Genomic DNA, 22609 nt, shown 5'->3' with positions numbered 1-22609 from the left:
AAAAAAGAAGTTGCTTCAAACAAACAAACAACAGAATCAATAAAAAAGTAACTCCCAAATGAGAATTTAGTATAGGTTGACTGGGCACTCTACATTAGACATCCAGTGTCCATCCTCACTAGAGGTGTCTGTGCTGCAATATGATGTATGGAGAGCAATACCAATGTAGTTGCCACTTCCTTGTATTAGAGACTATGTTGTTACAGAGTAGCATATATTCCTTACAATTAACCTTTAGTAACAGAAGCACCTCTGTTCCTCTCTTGAAGCAGTCGGTTTGCAAAATAGATTAGTGAGTTTAGGTTCCCTTTTTTTAGTTGTTGCTTCCCCTGTCATTTTCATGCTACCGTAAATGATCTCTTTATCATGAGCTCATCTGCTCTTTCTGCATTATCTAAAAATCAGTCAACTATTACCAAAGACTGTGAAACGGCCACATTGTAAAAAGCATTTCTTATACAGAGGAAACTCAGCCCAAATATTTTAACTAAGCAAGCACTCATCCAAGCACTGCTTTGTTTTCTTGACAGATGCTATTGTTATTGTAATTATTTGTCATTTACATTTGGAGCAGCAAAAAAGGAATAAAATAGATAATTTTTAATATTTGAGACCAAGTTTCCAACTATTTTTTTTTTAAATTTGTCCAACTTTGATTTTCTTGTTGTCAAGTTCAAGTATTCAGTTGGTCTCGCTCAACTCTCATCTCTTTCATGTGCTGATGGGAATTTTGAGTAATTAATGAAAAAAGCCTCAGAGGACAGAATGAAAGCACAGAAGGGTTGACTATTAAAGTATTTGATCTGTTAGAAGTAGAAACAGAAATTTGGTTTTAGTTATAGGATTGCATAGAGTCTGATACAAACCCTGAGTACATTGTATAATGTGACAGCAGTAATTCTGGAGATCAAACCTTTAATAATCAGACTATGCAGAGTGAACAGGTTTTCCTCCCTGAAATAATAAAATTACCACAGCCCTCTTTTTTTCTGAGTTCAACCTAACAATCTCTGTTTGCATGAAAATATGTACTGTAATTAACTTAAACAGATAAGATCTAATTAGGTGAACATCACTCTTCAATTAAAAAAAGAGTTTGTTTTTTTTTTGTTTTTTTTCTCCTTTCTTTCTAAAAGAAAAAAAAGAGTTAGTTTTAGACTCCATTGATCAGAGCCCATATAGGTTGAAAATACAACATCCTATTCAGCAGATAAAAACAGCATATACTAGAGGAGGTAACCATCTTAAATAGTTCATTTCTATTTGAAAATTCTTGATTAATCCAGAAAGGAAATTAACCGTTTTAACTTATATCAAATGAGACCAAGCAGACCTGAGCATAACAGAAAATTGGGAGTTACTTTGGGTTTTGAAGGCAAAAGACAGTGAGCACATCTGCTGATTGTGACATTTGCAGGAATAATGGAGAATGTTGAATGGTTGTCGTTAATGAACACACCTGTGCAGATTTTCCATTGTGCGTACGTGAGTGGGGAGGAGCAAAACCAGGTGATATGGGAGTTGGGGTAAGAGTCTCAGTGAAAAATGCACACTGAGGATTAGTAAAACCACACACAATTCTTGTATATCTTGCATTTATGACACAATACATTTTTATTTACAAACTACTTGACTTTGAATTTTAAATACACAACATGTGACTGGATGTAAAAATGTACTTTTTAACAGGGAATTATTTACTACAAATCACATATCTCCTTCCTCGTTGCCAATCACAAGAAGGCAGCACAAGACTTTTCAGATTGGCCTTTTATTGTTGGCAGTCTGAGGCACACCTGTGCACTAATCATGGTGTCGAATCAGTATCTGATATGGCACACCTGTGAGGTGGAATGGTTTATCTCAGCAAAGGAGAAGTTGCTCACCATCATGGATATAGACTTGTTTGTAAACAATACTTGAGGGAAATTGTTATATTGTGTATGTGGGAAAAGTTTTAGAGCTTTAGGTTCATCTCATAAAAAATGGGAGGAAAACCTAAAGTGTTGCATTTATATTATACTTTTATTAATCAAACCATACATGGTACAAAAATGTAGCGTGAAATACATATACATTGTACGAATTATTTAGTCTACAAGTCTAGCTCCTGAGGAATCTTTGAATAAAGTGCAATGAAGAAGATTTATTTGGATTACACTATAGGTTTACACTCTGGCCAGAATAAAGCCTACGTAAAAGCCATTAGTATCCAGGAAACAATCTCTAATATTCCAAAAGCAGCATGAAGCTATAACTATCCGATTTCATGGTCCCAGAACACCGTATTGCCAGACAACAACATTTCTATATGCAGAACTGTCTGTTACTTTCTCCCCTCTCCTGGGGCCTGTTTCAATAAGGAAGTTCAACCAACTCTGAGTTAAAACTTGAACTCTGAGTTGACTTATCCTGAGATTCGAAACTCTGAGTTTTGGGTTTCAGAACAGCTGAAATGAATTAGTTCAATCAACTCTAAATTGACTGACTCTGAGTTAAGCGCGTGCACCACAACTATAAAAAGCCATTATCAATGGAGCACAGATATTATGAGTCACCATGGCAACAGCGTCAGACAAAAAAAGGTGTGCATATTTCTCACCAGCAGAACTGGATGTGCTTATGCAAGCATATGCAGAATTTGAAAAAAAAAAAAACAACACGGCTGCAGCGGCGAAGGAGAGAGAGTTAGCTTGGGTGAAAATAGCTGCTTGAGTCAATGCGTAAGTTTACATTTTAATTACTTTTATACAGTGTTGGGTGTAATGAATTAAGTTACTTAAGTCATATAAATACTGTAATTAAATTAAAGACTATAAAACAATAGTGGGTTTAATATCACATTTTAAAAGGTATATTTTGATTTGAACTTTCTCCCTCTAGTTACACACTTTGGTCAATTTAAGATTAATTCATGCAATTGAATATTGTTTATTTGAAAGCATTAGAAGTGCAGTTTCTTGTCTCTCCTTGTATTGTTAAAGTGGTTGAGGTGATTTGGGATTTAGAAAGTAATTAATAAGTAAGTAAAACAAATTAGTAAGTAGACCAATACTTTCTAGAGACAGTAATTAATACATTGATCTAATTAGACTTGTTGAAGATAAAATTTGTAGTTAGTAATTAAGAACTATTTTAGAGTAACTTACCCAACTGTTATAATATCAGAGGTGAAACTGGAAGAACAGTATTTTATTAAACCTAATTTAGTTTTCATGGATAGGTGCAATCCTGCAGGCATCAAAAGAACATGGCAGCAGTTGAAAATGAAATATAAAAACATACTTCAAGCAGGTAAGCCTTGAGCACATCATGGGAGTAGAGTAGCTACCTGGCTTTACAAACATTTGACATATTAAATGACTAAATGGCATTCAGTGTCTAGCAGTGCAGCAGCATTTTTGACATAGGTCTAAATGTTCATTCTCATTTGACTTCTACTCAGCCATGAATATGTCCCCAAAGAATCAATGAGGTGTTTAAACACCACTTCCTCTTTAAAAAAGGGGAGGAGACCAAAATAAACTCTGGATTTTCTGAAGAAAACCTGCTCCCGACCAGGTTAGGTTCACAGAGTAAATTGCCATTGTAACTGACTCTGAGTATAAGTTACCTCTCTTTCAGAAACGGGCTTGACTTACTCTGCTTTCTCAGGTTTAACTTACCTCCCTTTCTGAAACAGAAAACCCAGAGTTTCCCTCATTTCAGGGTTAACAAACTCAGAGTTTTCACATAACCTCCTTTCTGAAACAGGCCCCTGGATGTCCACCTCTGCCCTAAGGTCATTTCAGGTTCGCCTGGAAAGTCTGAGCACACCTTCCTGCAAGATGTATAGCTCCATGTGTGGCAACAGTGAATTTTGTGGTTGTTGTTGACAACATTTCTGTTTCAGTAATGTTAGCATATTTCTGCACTTTCCACAGACACACCCAGTAGGTGCCTTTGGATGAGGAGGTCCTGGTGGAGGGGGTTCAGGAGTGATACTCATGAGGTCAAAGATAACACTAGGTTCTCGAGTGAGGCATCATAGTAGAAGCTGTTTGCACTCCTCTAATGTCAGTCTCCTAATCTGTAAAAAAAAAAGGAAAAACACACTTAGAGAATATACTTATTAGCACTTTGACACATACAACTCTCAAATAAGGCATCTAACAGTCAAACTAAATTCATGTTTACAAAGATTTTCTAATAAAATTTATTAGACACTACATTCCAGTTTTGAGTAGATTCACTCTCTGCCTTGCAATGTAGAAAAGAGCATTACAATAACAAAAAGAAAAGATCACGTCTCACACTTTCTGCCTGACACCCTGGACCAGAAATGTTACAATAATAATAGTAGTGCTTATACTAAAAGAGTTTTTAAGTTAGTGTTAGACATACTGTAAAAAAGAAATGACAAATTAGGGATGATAGGCTATGGTAGGTTATGTATGTTCACATACCTCTTTAATTGCCTTCCTTTGCTTATGAAAATCTTCAACCCTTTTGGAGTCCTCCCATGACAGGTTGGCAAGCTGACGGCCACGGCCACTGGCCCTACTGCTGCCTATACCTCTCTGCTCTTGGCCAGTGCTGGCTCTTGCACCCCCACCCTGACCTTGACTCCCTTGGACTCTAGGGGTGCCCCCCACCTCCTGGATCTTGGTCAGGATGAACAGGCGACTGGTTTGTATTCCATATATTCTTCTACAAGACTTTGTACATCTTGAAAGCTCTAAATGAACAGGGGGAAAAAAATCTTGCTTGACTATGGCTTGTTTATTGGCCTGTAGAATGCTAAAGTTAGCTATAACGATGCTTGTAGCTACAGAGACACAAATATTTGCATTCACAATATATGTATTACGATTGGCTTTACACATATTTCTTTTTAAACTTGTCGTAAAAGCATTTTCACGGTGGTGAATTAGACAAAGTAGAAAAATTCTAAATCTTATTTTTTACAGTAAGCTTGTATGAACGATGCAAACTGCGACATGTAATAAGATGCATCAGGAGAAATGGGCTCGTGCATGCTTGTGCATGCTCTTGCACGCGTTTAATAGGTGTTCCCTCTCAGAGCAGGTACAGGGTTGTTCATGCACATATTTTTTAAAGTGGAGACAGCGGGTCTTATCAAAAATTCACGAAAATCCTCCTCTATACCTTTAGGCTTTAAGTTTTCCTAATACATGAAACAAAATTAATTTGTGTATCATTAAGTGTATTTTTTTTTATGCTTTCTGTGACAAACACAAACTTTTGACCAATTGTGTTGGTAATCATTACAATGTTTCAAAATAGTAATTTATTCATTTATTTGCATCCTCCTTTATTTATTTACTTTTTAACAATGTTCAAAGATTTTCAGGTCCTTTCAAATGAATTCTGAACATTTCCATTATCTGGATTTATAAAGTTGCATCTGATTGGTGTTGAATGTATCAATGTTAAACCTCTATGTATAGTAATTTTTCAGCTTGTTTCTATTTTTTCTTATCTGTTTTTTTTTTTCTTTCATTTACAAAGTAAAAATAATAATTTGCTTTCAGGCAATACTTGAAGAAATCTACTGATACATATCAAATATCAAAGGTGGGTTGTTGTATAATTTTAAATTTTACAAAGGGGTATCAGTTTGTAACAACAGTTTTCCATCACACCTGTTCTGTTTGTACACAAAAGCCATGCATGTATACTGCAGATAAAGCTTTGTTTTTTTGTAAGCTGGTACAAGCTGTATCAAAATATAACAAATGCAGAAGGATATTTTTCATCTGTAAAAGACAGTCAAACCAAATGTATTTCTAACTGTAGGACTGTGGCTACAGCAGGCTGTCCTGAACAATCCTAACATAGAATTAGCACACTCATGTTTCACAGCTGGGTGTCTTTGGAGGCACAAAAAGCACAAATGAATTTTTGAGCTGTGTACAGTGTTGCCTTTTGATTGTGTGGGCAACCAACCATAGCTGATGCTTGCAATCTGTGAATACTAATTAAATGACCTGTTGAGAATATAATTACCTCTCAAGAAACACGAGGTGAAAGTAGAAACTCGAACCTTTGAGAGATGCTGGCTTTGTTTCTACTTCTTACAGAAGAACAAAGAAAATTAGATCCACCAAATAAAAAAAAGTTAGGAAATGTATTTGTATTCTAAGAAATGTTAAAGATGTTTAAACATTTAATTAGTCGGGTGAGACGGGGGGGGCGGTGGTGGCAGTGGTGTAGGGATATGGTACAAAACCAAAGTTGAACATTTCTTATTTGCAGCATCTTCATATTACATTGTTTCGCCACAAGCAGATACATTACCTCATCACTATCCATCTTTCACACAGCCAATGGAACCGTAGTTCAATCCAACTGCAGGTGACCAGGAGATTCAGGCAAAACAAATCAGCTTTTGTCCACTAAGTGAAGCCAGAATCGACCAAAAGTGAAAGATCTTTAGAACTGCCTTAAATGAACAAATGTCAGTTTGAGCTATAAACAAGTTCCAAGTCCAAACTAGCATGTCAGCACGGGGCTCCGCCCCTCCCAACATAATGTCCTGCTTCCACCAGGCCAGCATCTCCATCTCACCTTTGTTATTAAAACAAATGTTAAAACTATCAAAATAATCTATCTGAGAGTATGAGTTGCTGCAAGAATGAAATGAGTGGATAATCTTCAACAATGCAGACAGAGCATCTGCATGGTGTGCATTAGATTAGTCATTTTTTGCACAATTTTTTCTGCAATATAAATTATTGCAGAAATTAAAATCAGTGCATACTGCAGCTGTGGCAAACACGCATTATTAACATCATTTCTGAGTTATAATCCTTATGTGTTGATTTAATTTTCTTCATTCCCTGAACGTGGAAAATTGTGCTGTTTTGCTAAACTCAAGGCAGACATGCAATAGTTTATAGGGTGTTTACATTTCTAAAAGACGTTAGTACATATTACAGAAACATCCCCACAAATACCTGCATCTAAAGTGAGGATATTCACTCCCGAGATTTAATTTAGTAATGCTTTAAAAACATCAAAAATAAACTTAAAATCATTTTTTTTTATTCTAAATTAAATCTTATAAAAAAGGACTACTATAATAAGTTAAGGTATTCCCTCAACTGCCTTGACTCAAATGAGTTTAAATGTAATCTCATTCCTAATCCATAGAGGTTCAATATGATGTCAGTCCAGCCTTTGCAGCTAGGACAGCTTGAACTCTTCTACATATATATATTATTATTTTTTTCTAAATAAAAAATTCTAAACTTACAAGATGCATTTAGATGAATATATTTAATAAAACGGGAGTGTCCTTTAGAAAAAAGTTTACCAAATGTCCATATTCAGCGCATCAAAGACTCTACAGGTGCATCAAGAAATAATCCAGCAGGAAGAAGAATATGTGGCCACCTAAATTTTTTTACCAGTCTAGACTTCACAACATGAAATTCTCACTGGTTTGTAATAGCCCTGCTTTCCAACATGCTCAGAGCTTAAGATGCACCTGTTCACTGCATAGTGTGATGCTCCATGTTTCATTTTACTTTTTTTTTATGCCAAGTTCAAGTACCTGATAAACCAAAAATGTAAACAGAGGTCAATTAGCACATTCTCAGGTACAGTATGGTGACTGCAGCACTTAGATGTGAGGACCTAACGGAGATCGCACGATTCTTGGATATTTCAAGCATCCAAGAGAGGGATGTGAAAGAAGATTTATTTTTAATGAATCATATCAAAACCACGTAGTTGTCTTGAAGTATCAGATTGGACAACTATTGGAAAAGTGGAAGGACAGACATGAAAAATAGACTACATTTAAGTCAAATTTGTTCATATTCTATTGATATTTAAGTTTTGCAGTCATGGATATTAATCCTGAAATGCTTATACACTGACATATTTAATGTTAGTAGAAACACAGAAAAACTATCCTAGAAACTATCCAGAAAAACTATGTAATTAAAAAATCTGCAGAAAAATAGTTACAGGAATTTATACTGTATCACAAGCTACAATACATGCTTCGTTGTACAAAATATGAATGTTTTAATGTCAACAGAAATTTCTAAAAGGTGTAAAGTATTATTTCTTCCAGCGAAGTTGAATCCAGTCCAAAACAAAATTAAAGTGGAAAAACACACTACAGACTGATCCAATATTGATGTAATGTCCTTAAAACAGGTAAGACATTAAGCTCAGAATTGTCTGCAGCCTCCACATGCTCCTGATGAGGTGGTGGATGGTCTCCTTAGGGATCTCCTCCCAGACCTGGATTAAAGCATCTGCAACTCATGGACAGTCTGTGGTGCAATGTGATGTTGGTGGATGGCTCAAGACATAACGTCCCAGATGTGCACAATCGGATTCAGGTTTGGGGAACAGGCGGGCCATGGCTCTAATGCCGTCATCTTGCAGGAACTACTGAACCAACTCCAGCCCCATGAGGTCTAGCATTGTCCTGCATTAGGAGAAACCCAGGGCCAACTGCACCAGCATATGATCTTACAAGGGCTCTCAGGATCTCATCTCAGTACTGTACCTAATGGTAGTCATGCCAACTCTGCCAAGCACATGGAGGGCTGTGTGGCCCTCCAAAAAATGCCACCCCACACCATTACTGACCCACTGCAAACGGTCATGCCGAAGGACGGTGTCTCCAGACTCTGTCGGCTCTGTCACTTGTGCTCTGTGTGAACCTGCTTTGAACTGTGAAGAGCAGAGGGCTCCAGTGGGCTTCTCTGGCAAATTCCAAGATTCCTGGACTGTGTTAGGCTGTGACCACAACCCCCACCTGTGGAAGTCAGGCCCTCATCACTGTTTGTGCAGACACATGCAAATTTGAATTAATGAATAGGAATTTATTTCAGACAATTTGACAAACAACAATAAATGAATCAACAAAATACACACAAAAGAGACTAGTTAACTTCAACCACATCAAACACCAATTTCCAAACAAACAAAATTCAACTGAACAAAAAAAGAAACAAAACCCTCCATCAAAAAAAAAACCTGTCGGTATATTCAACCAGAAAACTGACATTGATTAATGTAAATTATCTGAAAAGGGGTATGAAGAAGTAGAACTTATTTTTCACACCCCCTCTCCCTCTAATTGCACTTAAATTAACTTAAAGTAGAGTAACCTTCATGTTAAACTTCTATATTGAATTTCCACCATTTACACACACAAGAAAATATATATACAGATATACACATACATATATAAATATAAATATATACATCTACATAGATGCATGTAAACAAAGACAGACATACCTACACAAAGACATTAAGCCAAAATCCACATTTGCACCCTTTACAGCAGGACTCGGAGTACTGCGACCCCCCCAGACCGCTGCTTGAACATTGCTTCAGCTCTTTTTGGAGTTTACTCCAGATCTTCACACCACTGAATGAAATGCACATTCTCTTCATGGCGGTTCAAACCCTCAAGGTTTGGATGTTAAGGTTTTCCCTGTAGTTATAGCCCCCCAGTCTATCATAAAACAGCTTTTGAATATTTTCTCGTAGTTGTTTATTTATGGAGCCTTGGGGGAAGTTCAACTGAAGAAACTCATTGCTCTCCAAACTCCACCTGCGACACAGCCAATCAGGTTTGAACCAACCTCCTCGAAAGCCAAAGTTCATCTTGTCTCTCTTGCGTTGTGGCATGGAATAACATAGCGCAGATCACTCTTCAATATTGGGAATAAATCATAAATCATAAAGGCCTCCGATCCGCACTAGTCTGCTCCTGTGCGCAGGTGGCGGATGCGGCGCGCTGTGTGACTTCTTCCAGATGACACATTTTCAACCCACCTCCAGCCCCTCCTCCAGCTAAAGCTTCATCAGAGAGTCGTTCATCCTGGACTCTTACTGTGTTCCCTGTCTCATCTCAACCGTGATTTATTGTGTCAAAAGCTTTTTTTTGATCAATAAACACACCAACTGCAGATTTCTTATTATCTAAGGCACTGTTGACTTCTATCAATTCAATGACGTCCATTGCTATAGATCTTTGTGATCTAAATCCATACTGACTTTTGGAAAGCAATTTATGTTTATTAATGAATGTATGTAATCTATCCACAAATAATTTCTCAAAAACTTGGGAAAACCTGGCCCATAATTTTTATATAGAATGGAATAGCTTTGGCAATTTCCAACATTTCTGGAAATGTCCCCAAAAAAATGACAGATTGCAGATGTAAGTCAGAAGCTGAATAATTTCCTCAATAACCTTCTTAATTACTGTCATAATAAATCCATCACAGTCAGTTGACCTCTTGTTTTTACATTTATTGACAATATCTATAATTTCCCTTTCTCCCAAAGCAGTCAGAAACATTGAATAAGGATTTTTGCAGTTCAATGTTTTATTCACAGCTCTAGTAGTTGTATGATCTGGGCTTTGTTCTGTCACTTTGGGTCCCACACAAATATTTATTGAAATGATGAACAACGTCATTAATTTCTTTAAAATAAAAATTCATGTTTTCCCTGAGTTTTTCTTGGTAAAATTATTCAATTCATTTCAAATTCGTTTGATCATTTTCTTATTTATATCTAATAATTTACTGTAATAATCCTGTTTAGCTATTTGTAAAATGGCATTTAATTTATTCTTATATTTCTTATATTTATTCTCTACCTCCAAAGACCTATGTCTTATGAAATCTCTGTATAGTTTGTTCTCTTTTTTTGCAGCCATTTTGCAAACCCTTTTCATCCCTTGTGAGAAGTAACTGTGTATGTTTGCTCAAACCATTCTCTAAATATTTCCATATTGGAACCAGGAGCCCTGTATACAACTAACAATGTCTTTTTTTGACTTTTCCATAAATATTTCAACTGTTAAACACTGAAATGCATCTTTAATCACTCTGGTCATGTTTTCTACTATTTTATACTTTAAGTTTTTGCCAACATACATAGCTACTCCTCCCCCAGTGTTCCCTTCTCTAATTGAACTCATAACCCTCCAGCTCAAAATCAGCTCCTCTCTTATGAGTGATCCATGTTTCAGAGATGGCAATGAGGTTGAATGGCTGTTTAAACTGGTTAAAACAGTTCTATGTTGTTGAATTTTGCATATAAATGTCTGCTGTTGAAATGTGTGATAGAAATGTATTAGCTACTTGAACTGTGCTGTTGAATTGATCAGTTGTGTAGCAGCAGCAGTTATCAACAATGTTATAGAATCCACATTGTCTTTCATGACCTGACTTTTATAATCCGTGTAGCTGAAGGTTTTCAGTTCCAGGTTATCTGCACTAACAGTTGTAGATGTTAGTGTTGTGTCCATTAGTCACAACAATCCGACAAAAAGGGTTCCTTGAACTTGTGACATGGTGAAAGTGAGTCGTGCGTGATATCACCTGTGCTCTATATGTTCCTTGAAGATTTAAGTCATATTTATCCAGCTCTATGATGTCCCGAATGACCAAAACCTTCGCCTCCTGTGGTGTTCCATTCAGATTGATGAAGACCTTACAGTTCGAGGTCCACAGGGACTGGATCTTCTTCTGCTTCCTCAGGAACCGGGCCTTCATTGTGATGTCGGCATTCTTCTTGGTCAGGTGCTCGTTAATTAACACGTCTGACCTCTTTAGCAACCTGCCCTGTTTCAGCAGAGCAGTTTACTGTTACTGCACACTGATAATCGCCTTTATCTCGTCGGGTGACAGTACACCAGCCGGACAGGGCCCTGCCACCGCCCCGGCGTAAGAGTTGAGCTTGACTTGAGTCCAGTGACGATCACATCATTCATTCTGGTGTAGTGTTCCAAGTCAGCCACTTGGTCTTCCAAAACTTCAATCCGTTTGTACCCCTCCTGAGACAAATACCAGATGTTTCTCCAAAAAGGAAATCCAACGCTTTCCTTATTACCTCAAAATCCTCCAAAGCTGGATTCTTCTTAGGGCCAAAGCTGGCAACAGGAATGTAAACACTGCCACGGAACGGCCTAGACACCGCCACTTTAACGCCTTTGGCACAACTTCCGGTGTAACGGGCTACTCCGTTCCACTGGCAACAGTGCTACCTGTTTGTGCCCTACTGGAGGTCATTTTGCCTCTTACAGCCTCTCCACGTCTCCTGGTGTACTGGCCTATCTTCTGATAGCGCCTCCAGGCTCTGGACACTACGCTGACAGACACAGCAAACCTTGCCACAGCTTACATTGATGTGCCATCTTGGATGAGCTTTATTGAGTGTGATTTGCTGATTGCCAATAATTTACACCTGTTGTCTATTCCTTTTGCACAACAGCATATGAAATTGATTATCCATCAGTATTGCTTCCTAAGTGGACAGTTAGCTTTAACAGAAGTTTAAATTTGATTTGTACTTTATACAACATGCAAAAAAAACTTACATATATACATTCATTGGAAGTTCAAAATGTAAACATTTATAACTAATCATGAATAACTTTGTTTTAATTTTATAAGCTTACCAAATAAAGTGTTTCACTTTAAAGATCATCATTTGAAATTACACGCATCTAGATAAGCTCTGTCATAAAGTCTACTAGGATATTAATTTAGCATTTAGACATTCTTAGGATCTGCATCAACTGCACTATAAAAAAATACTTTAACTTTGCCAAATATCACAAGGAAGGTCCTTTTAACGAACTTGGTAACATTGTGAAAGGCATGCAAAAAGTCTGATTTTGGAGCATCAGTATAGCTGCATTCAATAAAAAGTTCAATGCCACTTTGAGCTAAGATGTGGAAGTAATCTTCAGACAAATGTCTGAGTCTTCTTTAGACTTCAACTCTTTGTTAGCCCATACAGTCACTGACCTCAGTCTCATCTTTTATTAACTGAAAACCATGCATTACTTATTTGTCAAAGAAAAATAACAACATGGTTGTATAGAATCAATAAAACTGATGTTGCTCTGGTTTTTCATATGAAAAATTGTGTAAATCAATCAATTTATGGTGGCAGCTCCCTTTTATGCTTCTAAACTTAAAAAAAAAAAAAAAACAGAAACAACTATGGCATGTATTGTGTTTTGGCTAAATATAACCACCTTTTATAATTAACTGCAAGAAAATTTTAAATTCCTTTTCTCAGCGCTAAATTTGTCTTGATTCAGCTGCAGCTTTAGAAAAAAAAAGCCTGGCTCTAAATCTACAGCCACATCTAAATTAACATTTATTGACTTTTAGCAGTGCCAACACCATAAGGAATGACAAAACAAGAAATCAATGTCTCCTCCCACAACAACAACAGGGTCTCCAAAGGCAGCAAAATAGTTTAACTTGACTCACCAAAGAAGGCCCGTTGACCACAGAGAGGTTATAGCCATATAGAAAAGATGAACCCAGGGCCCCAAAGAATGCTGCGCTGAACAGGCAGATTGTGAGAGGCTGCTGCTGAAAAAGAAGATAAAAGAGATCAAATGCAGAACTCGTCATTACTCAAACATGCTAAGGGATTATCAAAGAAAATCAAGTCAATGTCAAGGCTAAACTCTACTTAATACTACTTAACTGCAAAGCTGACGGTCCATAATACTTGGATTTTAATAAATTACCAACAAAATCTAAAAACTGTGTTGGTGCATTTGTATTCAGCCACTAAGTCTTTTCGCAAGTCCATGTAAAAATTATTGAGTTCTGATGTTTCTTCAGCTATTGTGCAAAATTATCTCCAATCTGAGATCTTTGAGGTACCTTCCAAAACAAAAATGGAGGTTAACTATGTTATATACAATCAGCTGTTACTTTAGTCAGTATATAGTCAGATCGTATATAAACCTCTCTATGGCTTTGAAAAATTCTACATTCATGTTCAACTTTAAATCTTAGGCTTCTTTAGATTTTTTTTGGCAGATTTGAAAGTTAGACACAATGTAAATATTTAAATAGATTGCCACTCAGATAACCCACAGCAGTAAGGAGGTCAAAGTTCTAATTTTTCTCCTTATAGACGGTGCAAGAGGAAATGCCAAAGCATAATTAGGCCATAAGGCTATGAGCATACTAAACGGATTTATGATGCTTTTATATTATCACATAATAAGAATACAAGAATGTCATTTAGGGAATAGAACTATGCAGATAGTAAAGAGTATTAATAAACATTATGAGTCATGCTTTAGGTTTGTTGACTTTGAAAGATATGGCTAATTACTGTGGCAAGAAAAGGCTTGAAGGGTGACCTAATATGTATAGAATTATTCAACAACTCAATTCAACAATTCAATTCAACAATTCAACAAGTATTATACCTTGAATGATTTTGTGAAATTGAACCAATTCACAAATCCACAGTCGGGAGTGAAACCGTCTTTATCCAATTAAAGCTAAAAGCTCAGTCAGCAAAGTCAAAAGCCATAGACAGAGAGACAGTGCAAGAGAGCATATACTTAGTCATGAATGTAGTATTTAGCCTAATTTAGTTTAATATGTTATGACCTTGGTCAAAAGTGTAGGTTTCCTTTTCACAATATTTGCAGTAATATTGGTCTTTTCCTCCACACAGAGGTGGGGTAACTGACATGTGTTCGTTGGCTCTCTTGCTCACGTATTCCTCCTTTCCAATGGATTTTAGATCTGAGCTTTATACATTTTTTTTTTCTCCTAATAGATAACTTGCTTGTTGGTCAACTTAAGGGTCTTGTCCATTGGGACTACCATTTCCTAGGTAATCTTTGGAGAATGTTCTCCAATGTTTCCATATGAAGTAAAGCTACAACCTGAATATCCTACAGATGTAACACTGGCTAAGAATCAGTAGAAACATTTAAAATATGTTCTCTCCCATTTTTCAGGCATATAGAAAATACATTTAGAAATGAAAAGCTGTACTGCATCACAAAGGGTTAACTTCCCCTAGTCTCTGTGCTTAGATATGGACCCAGTTTGCCAAACCTGGTCTATGTTTCCTCTGGAGGTCATAATACTGATTTTAGTTTTTGTTTTTTTCTTTCATGGTGGCAAATTAATTTCAAATGTTCCCAATCCCATGCCCATCCCAATTAGAACTGTCTGTGGCTCCACAAAGAGCAAGTTGTGTTCACATGTTCAAACGCAGCACTGATTTGAAATAACTCAGAAATATAGAATAGAAACTTAAAATTAGTGAAGCCACAACAAATCAGATTTAAAGCAAAAAAAAAGGTTCACAGATGAAAAGTGAATTTGGTTTCCCTAAGACAGACTTCTATAGATACCTACAACTTAGAACCTTTGTAACAACACACAATAATTGGACTAAACTCCATGAATCTGCACCCATAGAAAATTTCCTAATGGACATACAAAGGGGAAAAGGTAATAACAATGTAATTAGTAAAATATATAACCTGTTTCTGTCTATGAACGGGCATGATTCCACAAACATAAAGCTTAAATGGGAAACTGAACTGCAGGAGTCAATAACAGGGGACACATGGGAAGAAATGTGTACCGACGCACAATTAACAACAAATTCTAACACATGTAGAGAATTCAAATGGAAAGTAATAGTCCGATTTTTCAGAACGCCAACAATAACCAGTAAAATGGGCCCAACTCAACCAAGTTCATGTTGGAGAAACTGCGGGACACAGATTGCAAATCATACGCACATCTTTTGGTCCTGCCCTAAACTAAGTGTATTCTGGGAGGACATCTTTGAAGCACTTAAAGTAATTTTCAGGAGAAATGTCCCAAAAACTCCCTTGGTGGCAATTCCGGGAGAAATACCCGATGGAATAGACAGGAAGGGGGATAGATACCTGTTAAGAATCTTGCTTACAGCAGCATTGAAATGCATAACTGTCAGATGGCTGAAGCCAGAGCCTCCTACATATAACATATGGATACAAAAAGTTTGGGACATTTACATGATGGAAGGAATAACATATTCCCTAAGGTTTCAAAAAACAGTTTTTAATACAAGATGGAGCTCTGTCATACCGTTACTAACTCAGTGACACAGCTACAGGATAGCCCTTTTGCATTAGCGTATATCTTTGGGTCGATATGTATACTATGAATGTGTGGATTGTCTTGTCTCAGGAGGGGATTCATTCAAGTATTATGTACCATTTTATTTTATTTTACTGTTATCTGCCTGTTGATTTCAATCTGTTGTCATGTATGCATTATTACATGTGTTAGAACACCCACTGACTCACCTTTCGATGTCTCGTGTAATATAGTGGCTATAGGTCGGTGGAGACAAAAGATTGTAAAGTTCAAAAAAAAAAAAAAAAAAAAAGGTTCAGCCAAGGTTTGGAAGTAAATGAAAGGTAGAGGTGCAATTTACTGAAATATAGCATCTAAACAGTGAAACATCTTTTTTTTTAATGTTATAATACTATTAATTGTTCAAAATTATGCTCAATGTTGAATTTCAATTGAGTCATGCATCTCTGACTAATCCACGAGTTTTGCTGTCTGAGCTGTTGCCCTTCTAATTTCTGTGAAAAAGGAGCAGATGGAGATTATCTATGTTTAAGTGCCCCCCAAGTAAGCAGCTTCTTTAACTGCACTGTACCTATACTGTAGACAACCATTTTCTCCAAATCAAGGAGGGGTGATGTCAGGCAGTGTGCTATGATTCTGGCTCATAGTTCAGGTGCAGTTAATTACATTGAGCTGATGTCTCCCACCTAATCATCCCCATTTCTCCCTGCTGTTACTTCACCAATTAATACCTGCCTCAGTCAATCTCTGCCATATAGCCTCCTTGCCAGCAGGAGGTTTGTTCGAATGCTTCTTTGCACAGCCTGCCTTGCTGTGCACCTGCGCTCATCATGCCTGCACTAGATTCTCATCTGTTTCTTACTCATAACTTGCTACCTGGGTGTTGAGCCACTATCTTCCTGCTTGAGCCTAATACCAGCCTACAACTCAAGTTCAGCCCTTCAATCTCACAAAAAATCAAATCATTTTAACTCAATACTGTTTCTGTCTGAATATCAGTTTATCTGAAACCTATTGTAACAGGTGACTTAGAAAGGTTTAAAAAAAACAGCTCTAAAAAATTAAGGTAACTCTCAAATAACACATCCTAGATCTGAAAGAATTAAATATTATCATTGAATACTTTGTTCCGTACAAAGCTAAATGTTCAGACAACAAAATCCAAAATTACACAAAAGCCATCATGGAAATCCAGTTTATTAACCAATGAAGTCCTGGATTTGCAGTCGCACACAAAATAAAGTGGAAGAACACACTACAGGCTGATCCAATGTCCTATAAACATGTCAAAACGAGGCTAGGTATTGTGGTTGCCCTCCAGATGCTTGTGATGAAGTGGTGGTGGTCTCCTGAGGAATCTCCTACTAGGTCTGGACTAAAGCATCCGCCAACCTCTGGAGAGTCTGTGGTGCAATGTAATTTTGTTTATGGATCAAGACATGATGTCCCAGATTTGCTCAATCAGATTCAGGTCTGGGGAACAGATGGGCTAGTCCATGGCTTTAATGTCTTCATCTTGCAGGAACCGCAGACACACTCCAGCCACATGAGGTCTAGAACTGCCCTGACTTAGGAGGAAAGGCCAAGGCCAACCACATATGGAGGGCTGTGTTGCCCTCCAAACAAATGCCACTCGACACCATTACTGACCCACTGTCACACTGGTAATGCAGAAGGATGTGGCAGGCAGCAGATCACTCTCCATGGTGTCTCCAGACCCGTCTGAACGTGCTCCGTGTTAACCTGCTTTCATCTGGGAAGAGCACAGGGCACCAATAGTGAATTTGCCATTCCTGGTGTTCTCTGGCAAATGCTAAACATCCTCCATGGTGTTCAGCTGTGAGTACAACCCCCATCTGTGGATGTCAGGCCCTCCTACCATCCTCATGGAGTCGGTTTCTAGCCGTTTGTGCAAACACTTGCACATTGGTGGTCTGCTTTAGGTCATTTTGCAGGACTCTGGCAGTGCTCCTCCTCTTCCTTGCAAAAAGGCAGAGGAAGAGGTCCTGCTGCTGGGTTGTTGCCCTCCTATGACCTCCCCCATGTCTCCTGGTGTACTGGCCTCTTTCCGCTACAGTCACAGCAAACCTTCTTGCTACTCTCACATTAAAGGTATTGTGGAGGATTTTTTAAAAGACCCACCCTCTTCACTTAAAGAAAAAATGCACGTGCCCAAGCCCATTTCCCCTTATTCACGCACTGTTTAAAATGTGATGTTCTCATAGCTCATACAAGCTTACTGTGTCAACATACAGCGGGAACTATATAGTGGACTTTATAGCAAACTCATTTGACAGCAAATCCCATAGTGCTTTGCAATTAGACCTCTGCATGCAAAGCATTCTGGGATATATCTGCCTCTTCTTTGGCCTTTCTTTTCTTTTCATACACTTCGCAGACACTTTTTCTCTTACGACCCAAAGCCATTTTCAAAGAAACGCAGTGATAAAGTTAAGCTTCAATGAATGTCTGAAACACCACACATATGTTGCTGAAAGTGCGCATGCGCAGAAAAAGATAGCTAACGGGGCAAGCACATAGGACGGCCTTATGTAAACATATCACCAGAATGATTGACAATTAGGAGTACCGCTTATTTAGATGATCCACCCTGAAATAAAAATTCATCCTCTATACCTTTAATATGACGTACTGCATGAGCTACACTACCTAAGCCACTTGTGTGGGTTGTAGAGTGCTTCTCGTGCCACCAAGTGTGAAAGCACCACCAACATTAAAAAGAAACTAAAATATCAGCCATATACAGTATATGGCATACGTGTCTTGCTAAATGCAAATGATTTCCACCTGTTTTCTATGTCTTTTGCACAACAGCATTTGAAATCATTGTTGCTTCCTAAGTGGACAATTTCATTTCACAGAAGTTTCATTTTGATTGTTATATTGTGTTGTTTACCTGTTCCCTTTATATTTATGTTCAAAAGACATGTTTTATCAGTTGGTCAGAAATCTAAATCTTATTTAAATGAGCAGTTGACAACATGCAATTTTCCTTTAGCTTAATTGTCTTAAACAGAAACCTCTATTTGTACAGACAGAATCAGTAGCAGGGCAGAAGAAATTATATGTTATTTACAGCAAGACTGACCAAGCAACTCTGTGCACTGAGATACTTTAGAGGAACAGCTGTTGTGGCTATTATTACTGCCAGTACAGCTCACTCTTTACCCATTTATCACCATTGCAAGTGCGACTCACCATTTTAGGCTCCTCCAAGCTTCCTTTGTGGAGCCCCTGACTCTGGTACCATGTTCATTTCAGGGGTCACAAATTGTTTGTATTTCTTGTGAGTAATCACATTTATTTTTGATCTATTTGCAGACAGTATCTTTAAAGGATTTTTTTCAAGATTTTCCATATAATTTTAGATTTAATTTTGTACACATCTACCAATGAAAAGGAGAATGTAACATGAGTCTCCTTTTTTAATCTATTTATATTCAATCAGTTCACCTGTTCTATGTGCATATGTGTTGTTATAAAATAGTTTTCAATAAAAATTTCCACCCTAAAATGCATATTTGGAAGCTGCTCCATCAGCATAATTATATGGGTATTGAGTTCATACTGATTCTAAACAATAGCTTTCAATCCTCCATAACGTACCAAGGGATGGTGAGACTGAGCAAGTATTGTAACAAGTGATGTGGATGTTAGTGCACAGTGCAGACTAAAAACAACACAGAGACATTCTCTACTGCACTATTAGGCACTGAAAATATACTGACCAGCTGAGCACATATAAATTTGGAGACAAAAACTGTGATAGGAACAAACGTTTTAATTATGCTCCATCAGACACAGAAACAACAAACAGAAAATTTCCTTTAATAATCCACAGAAAGAATCTTTTTTGTTTTTTATTTAATGCTAATTTAAACAGAATAAGTCGCGACTAATGCATCAAAAGGTGTGCATTTTTTACTATATTTTATTCACTTTTCTTCTTCAATATCTCTTGTTTTTATACATTCCCATATGTAACATCCTTGTATAGACTAATCAGTCATAACAATATGAGCAGTATGAGTACCCTGACAGATCTGCAGATATAAACCCACATACAATACACAGCAAACTGCAATGCACTGTTTTTTGTTTTTGACAGATTCTATTAGAATCAGCATCTGCTTCAGCAGCAGGTTTAACTACAATAGTTCTGTTGAATCCAAGATTTTCTTTGCTCCCCACATACATAAATTGACACTGTTTGCTCTTGATCCTTTCACCTCTTCTCAGCCATTCCTTCTTTGAACACCCCACAATTGCTGCAATTTTGCAGATGCCCTAACCCAGGTTTCTGTCTTTTACAGTTCAGCCTTTCATAGGCCCTCTCAAATCCCTCAACTTCCCATTATTCCTACATCTTACGCGTCAACTTTGACATCAACCTATACTCCTTAGCATATCTCACCTTCCAAAAGGGACAATCTAAAAAAGATAATGGTTGTTATGCACTTCACCAGTCAATACTAATGTTATGCATTAATATTCATCCGGTCTGTTCAGTATTTAACAGATGGTTTGTTTTCCTCCCTGCTTTGCTCACTACCTGTGTCCCTGTGGGTTTTTTTTTTTATTTCATTTTCCTCCGCATTAACTGGTTCAATATCTCGTTGTGTTTATCCAATTAAGGAGCTCTGTCTCCTGGACCCAATATGTAAGATAATTTATAGGATTTAACTCATTTATCTTGCTTCCACACTACCAGCTTATACGTCCAATCTCATTACACCATGAAAAGTGTAAACACTGTGCATATCTTTCTTCACCACAACCATGAAACTTCTTAGGGGGCTCTCCTTTTTTCCTCCTTCCTTCCAGTTCCATATTGTGGATCTTTTCTCATATACATCTGCTTTCCCTCCTCCAAACAATTACAAACCACCTTAAAATTACACCTCTATGTCTCTGAACAGCTCATCTTTAGCCTTCGTCTGTGCAATTATTTCTAATGCAGTAGCAGTCTTTTCTTTTTGTATGTGCCACCATCTCAAAACCATCAATTGCAGATAGAGTCAGTCACTGTCTTCTTAAAGCTAACTGTCATTTTTCGACGAACCCCCAGGTCACGTCATCCGTAAACACATTATAATATTTTTATAGAAATTGTATTATTGCCTTTGTATAAGACTATAAAAATTGATAAGAAAATAACTTCTAACAGGTGAAGTTTTAAATCAAACATTAGAGACTGAATCTATTAATAGCAGCAATTTCTGCATAATTTTCCAGCAGAAGTATATGAAGAGATTCAAAGATCTGCATGTTGTGTTCAACACTCCTTTGAAGAACTAAACATAGTTAACTCTATTGTAAATAAAGCCCCCTCCATAGCCAGGAACCCATATAAAAACTCTTCAAATGAGTCCCTTCTTAAATGCAGGAACAAAATACAAGAAATTTGGTCTTTAGTTTGAGTAGATTTCTTTTGGAACATGGATGAGGAGTTACATGCTCAACTCCAAGTCGACCCACTTAGAGTTGATAAAACTCTCTCACAGTAGCGGTTGTGAAACCGAAAACTCAGTGTCCAACCTCAGGCTAGATCAATTCAGAGTTAGTTAAACCGGCTGTGTAAAAAGGGCCTGTGGTTCCATTTTTTTTTTTTTTTTTGTTGCCCAAAACCTTTATCTGAATACCGCAACTCAGATCTAATTTCTTAGCATCACAATTACTCCAAGCCTACATTCAAATCAATATAGGCACAACTAGCTGGAAAACAGGGTTTTGGACAAGATTCTCTCACCGGTTTGGGAAACCTTTACAAGGGCAGAAGGCCAAATATTAAAAAGAATTTACAGACCTTTGTCAAAGAACACTAAACTCTCAATTCAATAAAAAGATTTTGAGAATAGCTTTAGCTTTTTTTTTATTATTATTAAGAAATTATCTTTGAACTTTTTTGTCAAATATTTATCTCCCAATAAATATGCTATTATTTTTAAGTTGAATTACACAACACAAATATATCAAATTCTATACAATAATTCTTACTATTTAGGTCTCCTGTAGTATAAAGGCTCCACTAAGAGATATGACTGATGGAGTTGAGGCAGTTGTTAAAAAATAACACAGGAACTGCTGCTAGATCAAAGCTTTAATGTTTATGTCTGTCGTCAGTAGTGGGGGGCAAAGATGAAGAAAGATCTTATAAATAGTTATAAATAAACATACACAGATGCTCATAAAGAGAATAATAAACATTTCTCTTAGAAGTCTGATTCGATGCATCTGAAACATGGGATAACGTGTATTTAGCAGCTATGTCATCTTATTTGTGATCATCGAGTTAAAATATTGTGCAAAATCTTTTTGTTTTACTTCCAGGCAAATACTCTTTTCTCAGAGAGCAGAGACAGAATTTTGATAAACAGGGCAAAAGTGTTGGTCCGAAATGCTAAAGACAGATTTTCAGACTTTAGACAGATTTTATTTGTCATTTTGTTTACACAAGTGTAAAACAAAAGAAATTTCGTTTGGAAACAGCTCACTGAAGGTACATCAGAATCAGAAATACTTTAATAATCCCAGAGGGAAATTACTTTTGTTACACGCTCCAGTTCCAGTTTTATATAATATATACACACATCCAACTACACAATATAATAAAGATGAAAAATAAAAAGAGATAAAATATATGCACATATAGCTCTTCTGTATAT

At 37.0% G+C, this 22609-nt stretch overlaps 1 protein-coding gene across 10 annotated transcripts in view; it reads right to left on the bottom strand.

Moving 5' to 3' along the window:
- Positions 1-22609, bottom strand: part of slc2a9l2 (solute carrier family 2 member 9, like 2) — a 177462-nt gene that overhangs the window by 139516 nt on the left and 15337 nt on the right. For 5 of the 10 annotated variants that reach the window (XM_038295565.1, XM_038295545.1, XM_038295574.1 and 2 more), the window contains exon 3: positions 13278-13382. In XM_038295565.1, the coding sequence (XP_038151493.1) occupies positions 13278-13382 (105 nt within the window). The remainder of the gene's footprint in view (positions 1-13277; positions 13383-22609) is intronic. The other 5 variants (XM_038295606.1, XM_038295581.1, XM_038295600.1 and 2 more) reach the window with 1 other exon arrangement.

Source organism: Cyprinodon tularosa, unplaced genomic scaffold (genome assembly GCF_016077235.1).
Source record: "Cyprinodon tularosa strain WSP-4 unplaced genomic scaffold, ASM1607723v1 ctg11, whole genome shotgun sequence".
In the NCBI taxonomy this organism is placed as follows: domain Eukaryota; kingdom Metazoa; phylum Chordata; class Actinopteri; order Cyprinodontiformes; family Cyprinodontidae; genus Cyprinodon; species Cyprinodon tularosa.
Note: the sequence above shows the minus strand (reverse complement) of the source record. Positions and strands in the feature narration are given on the sequence as shown.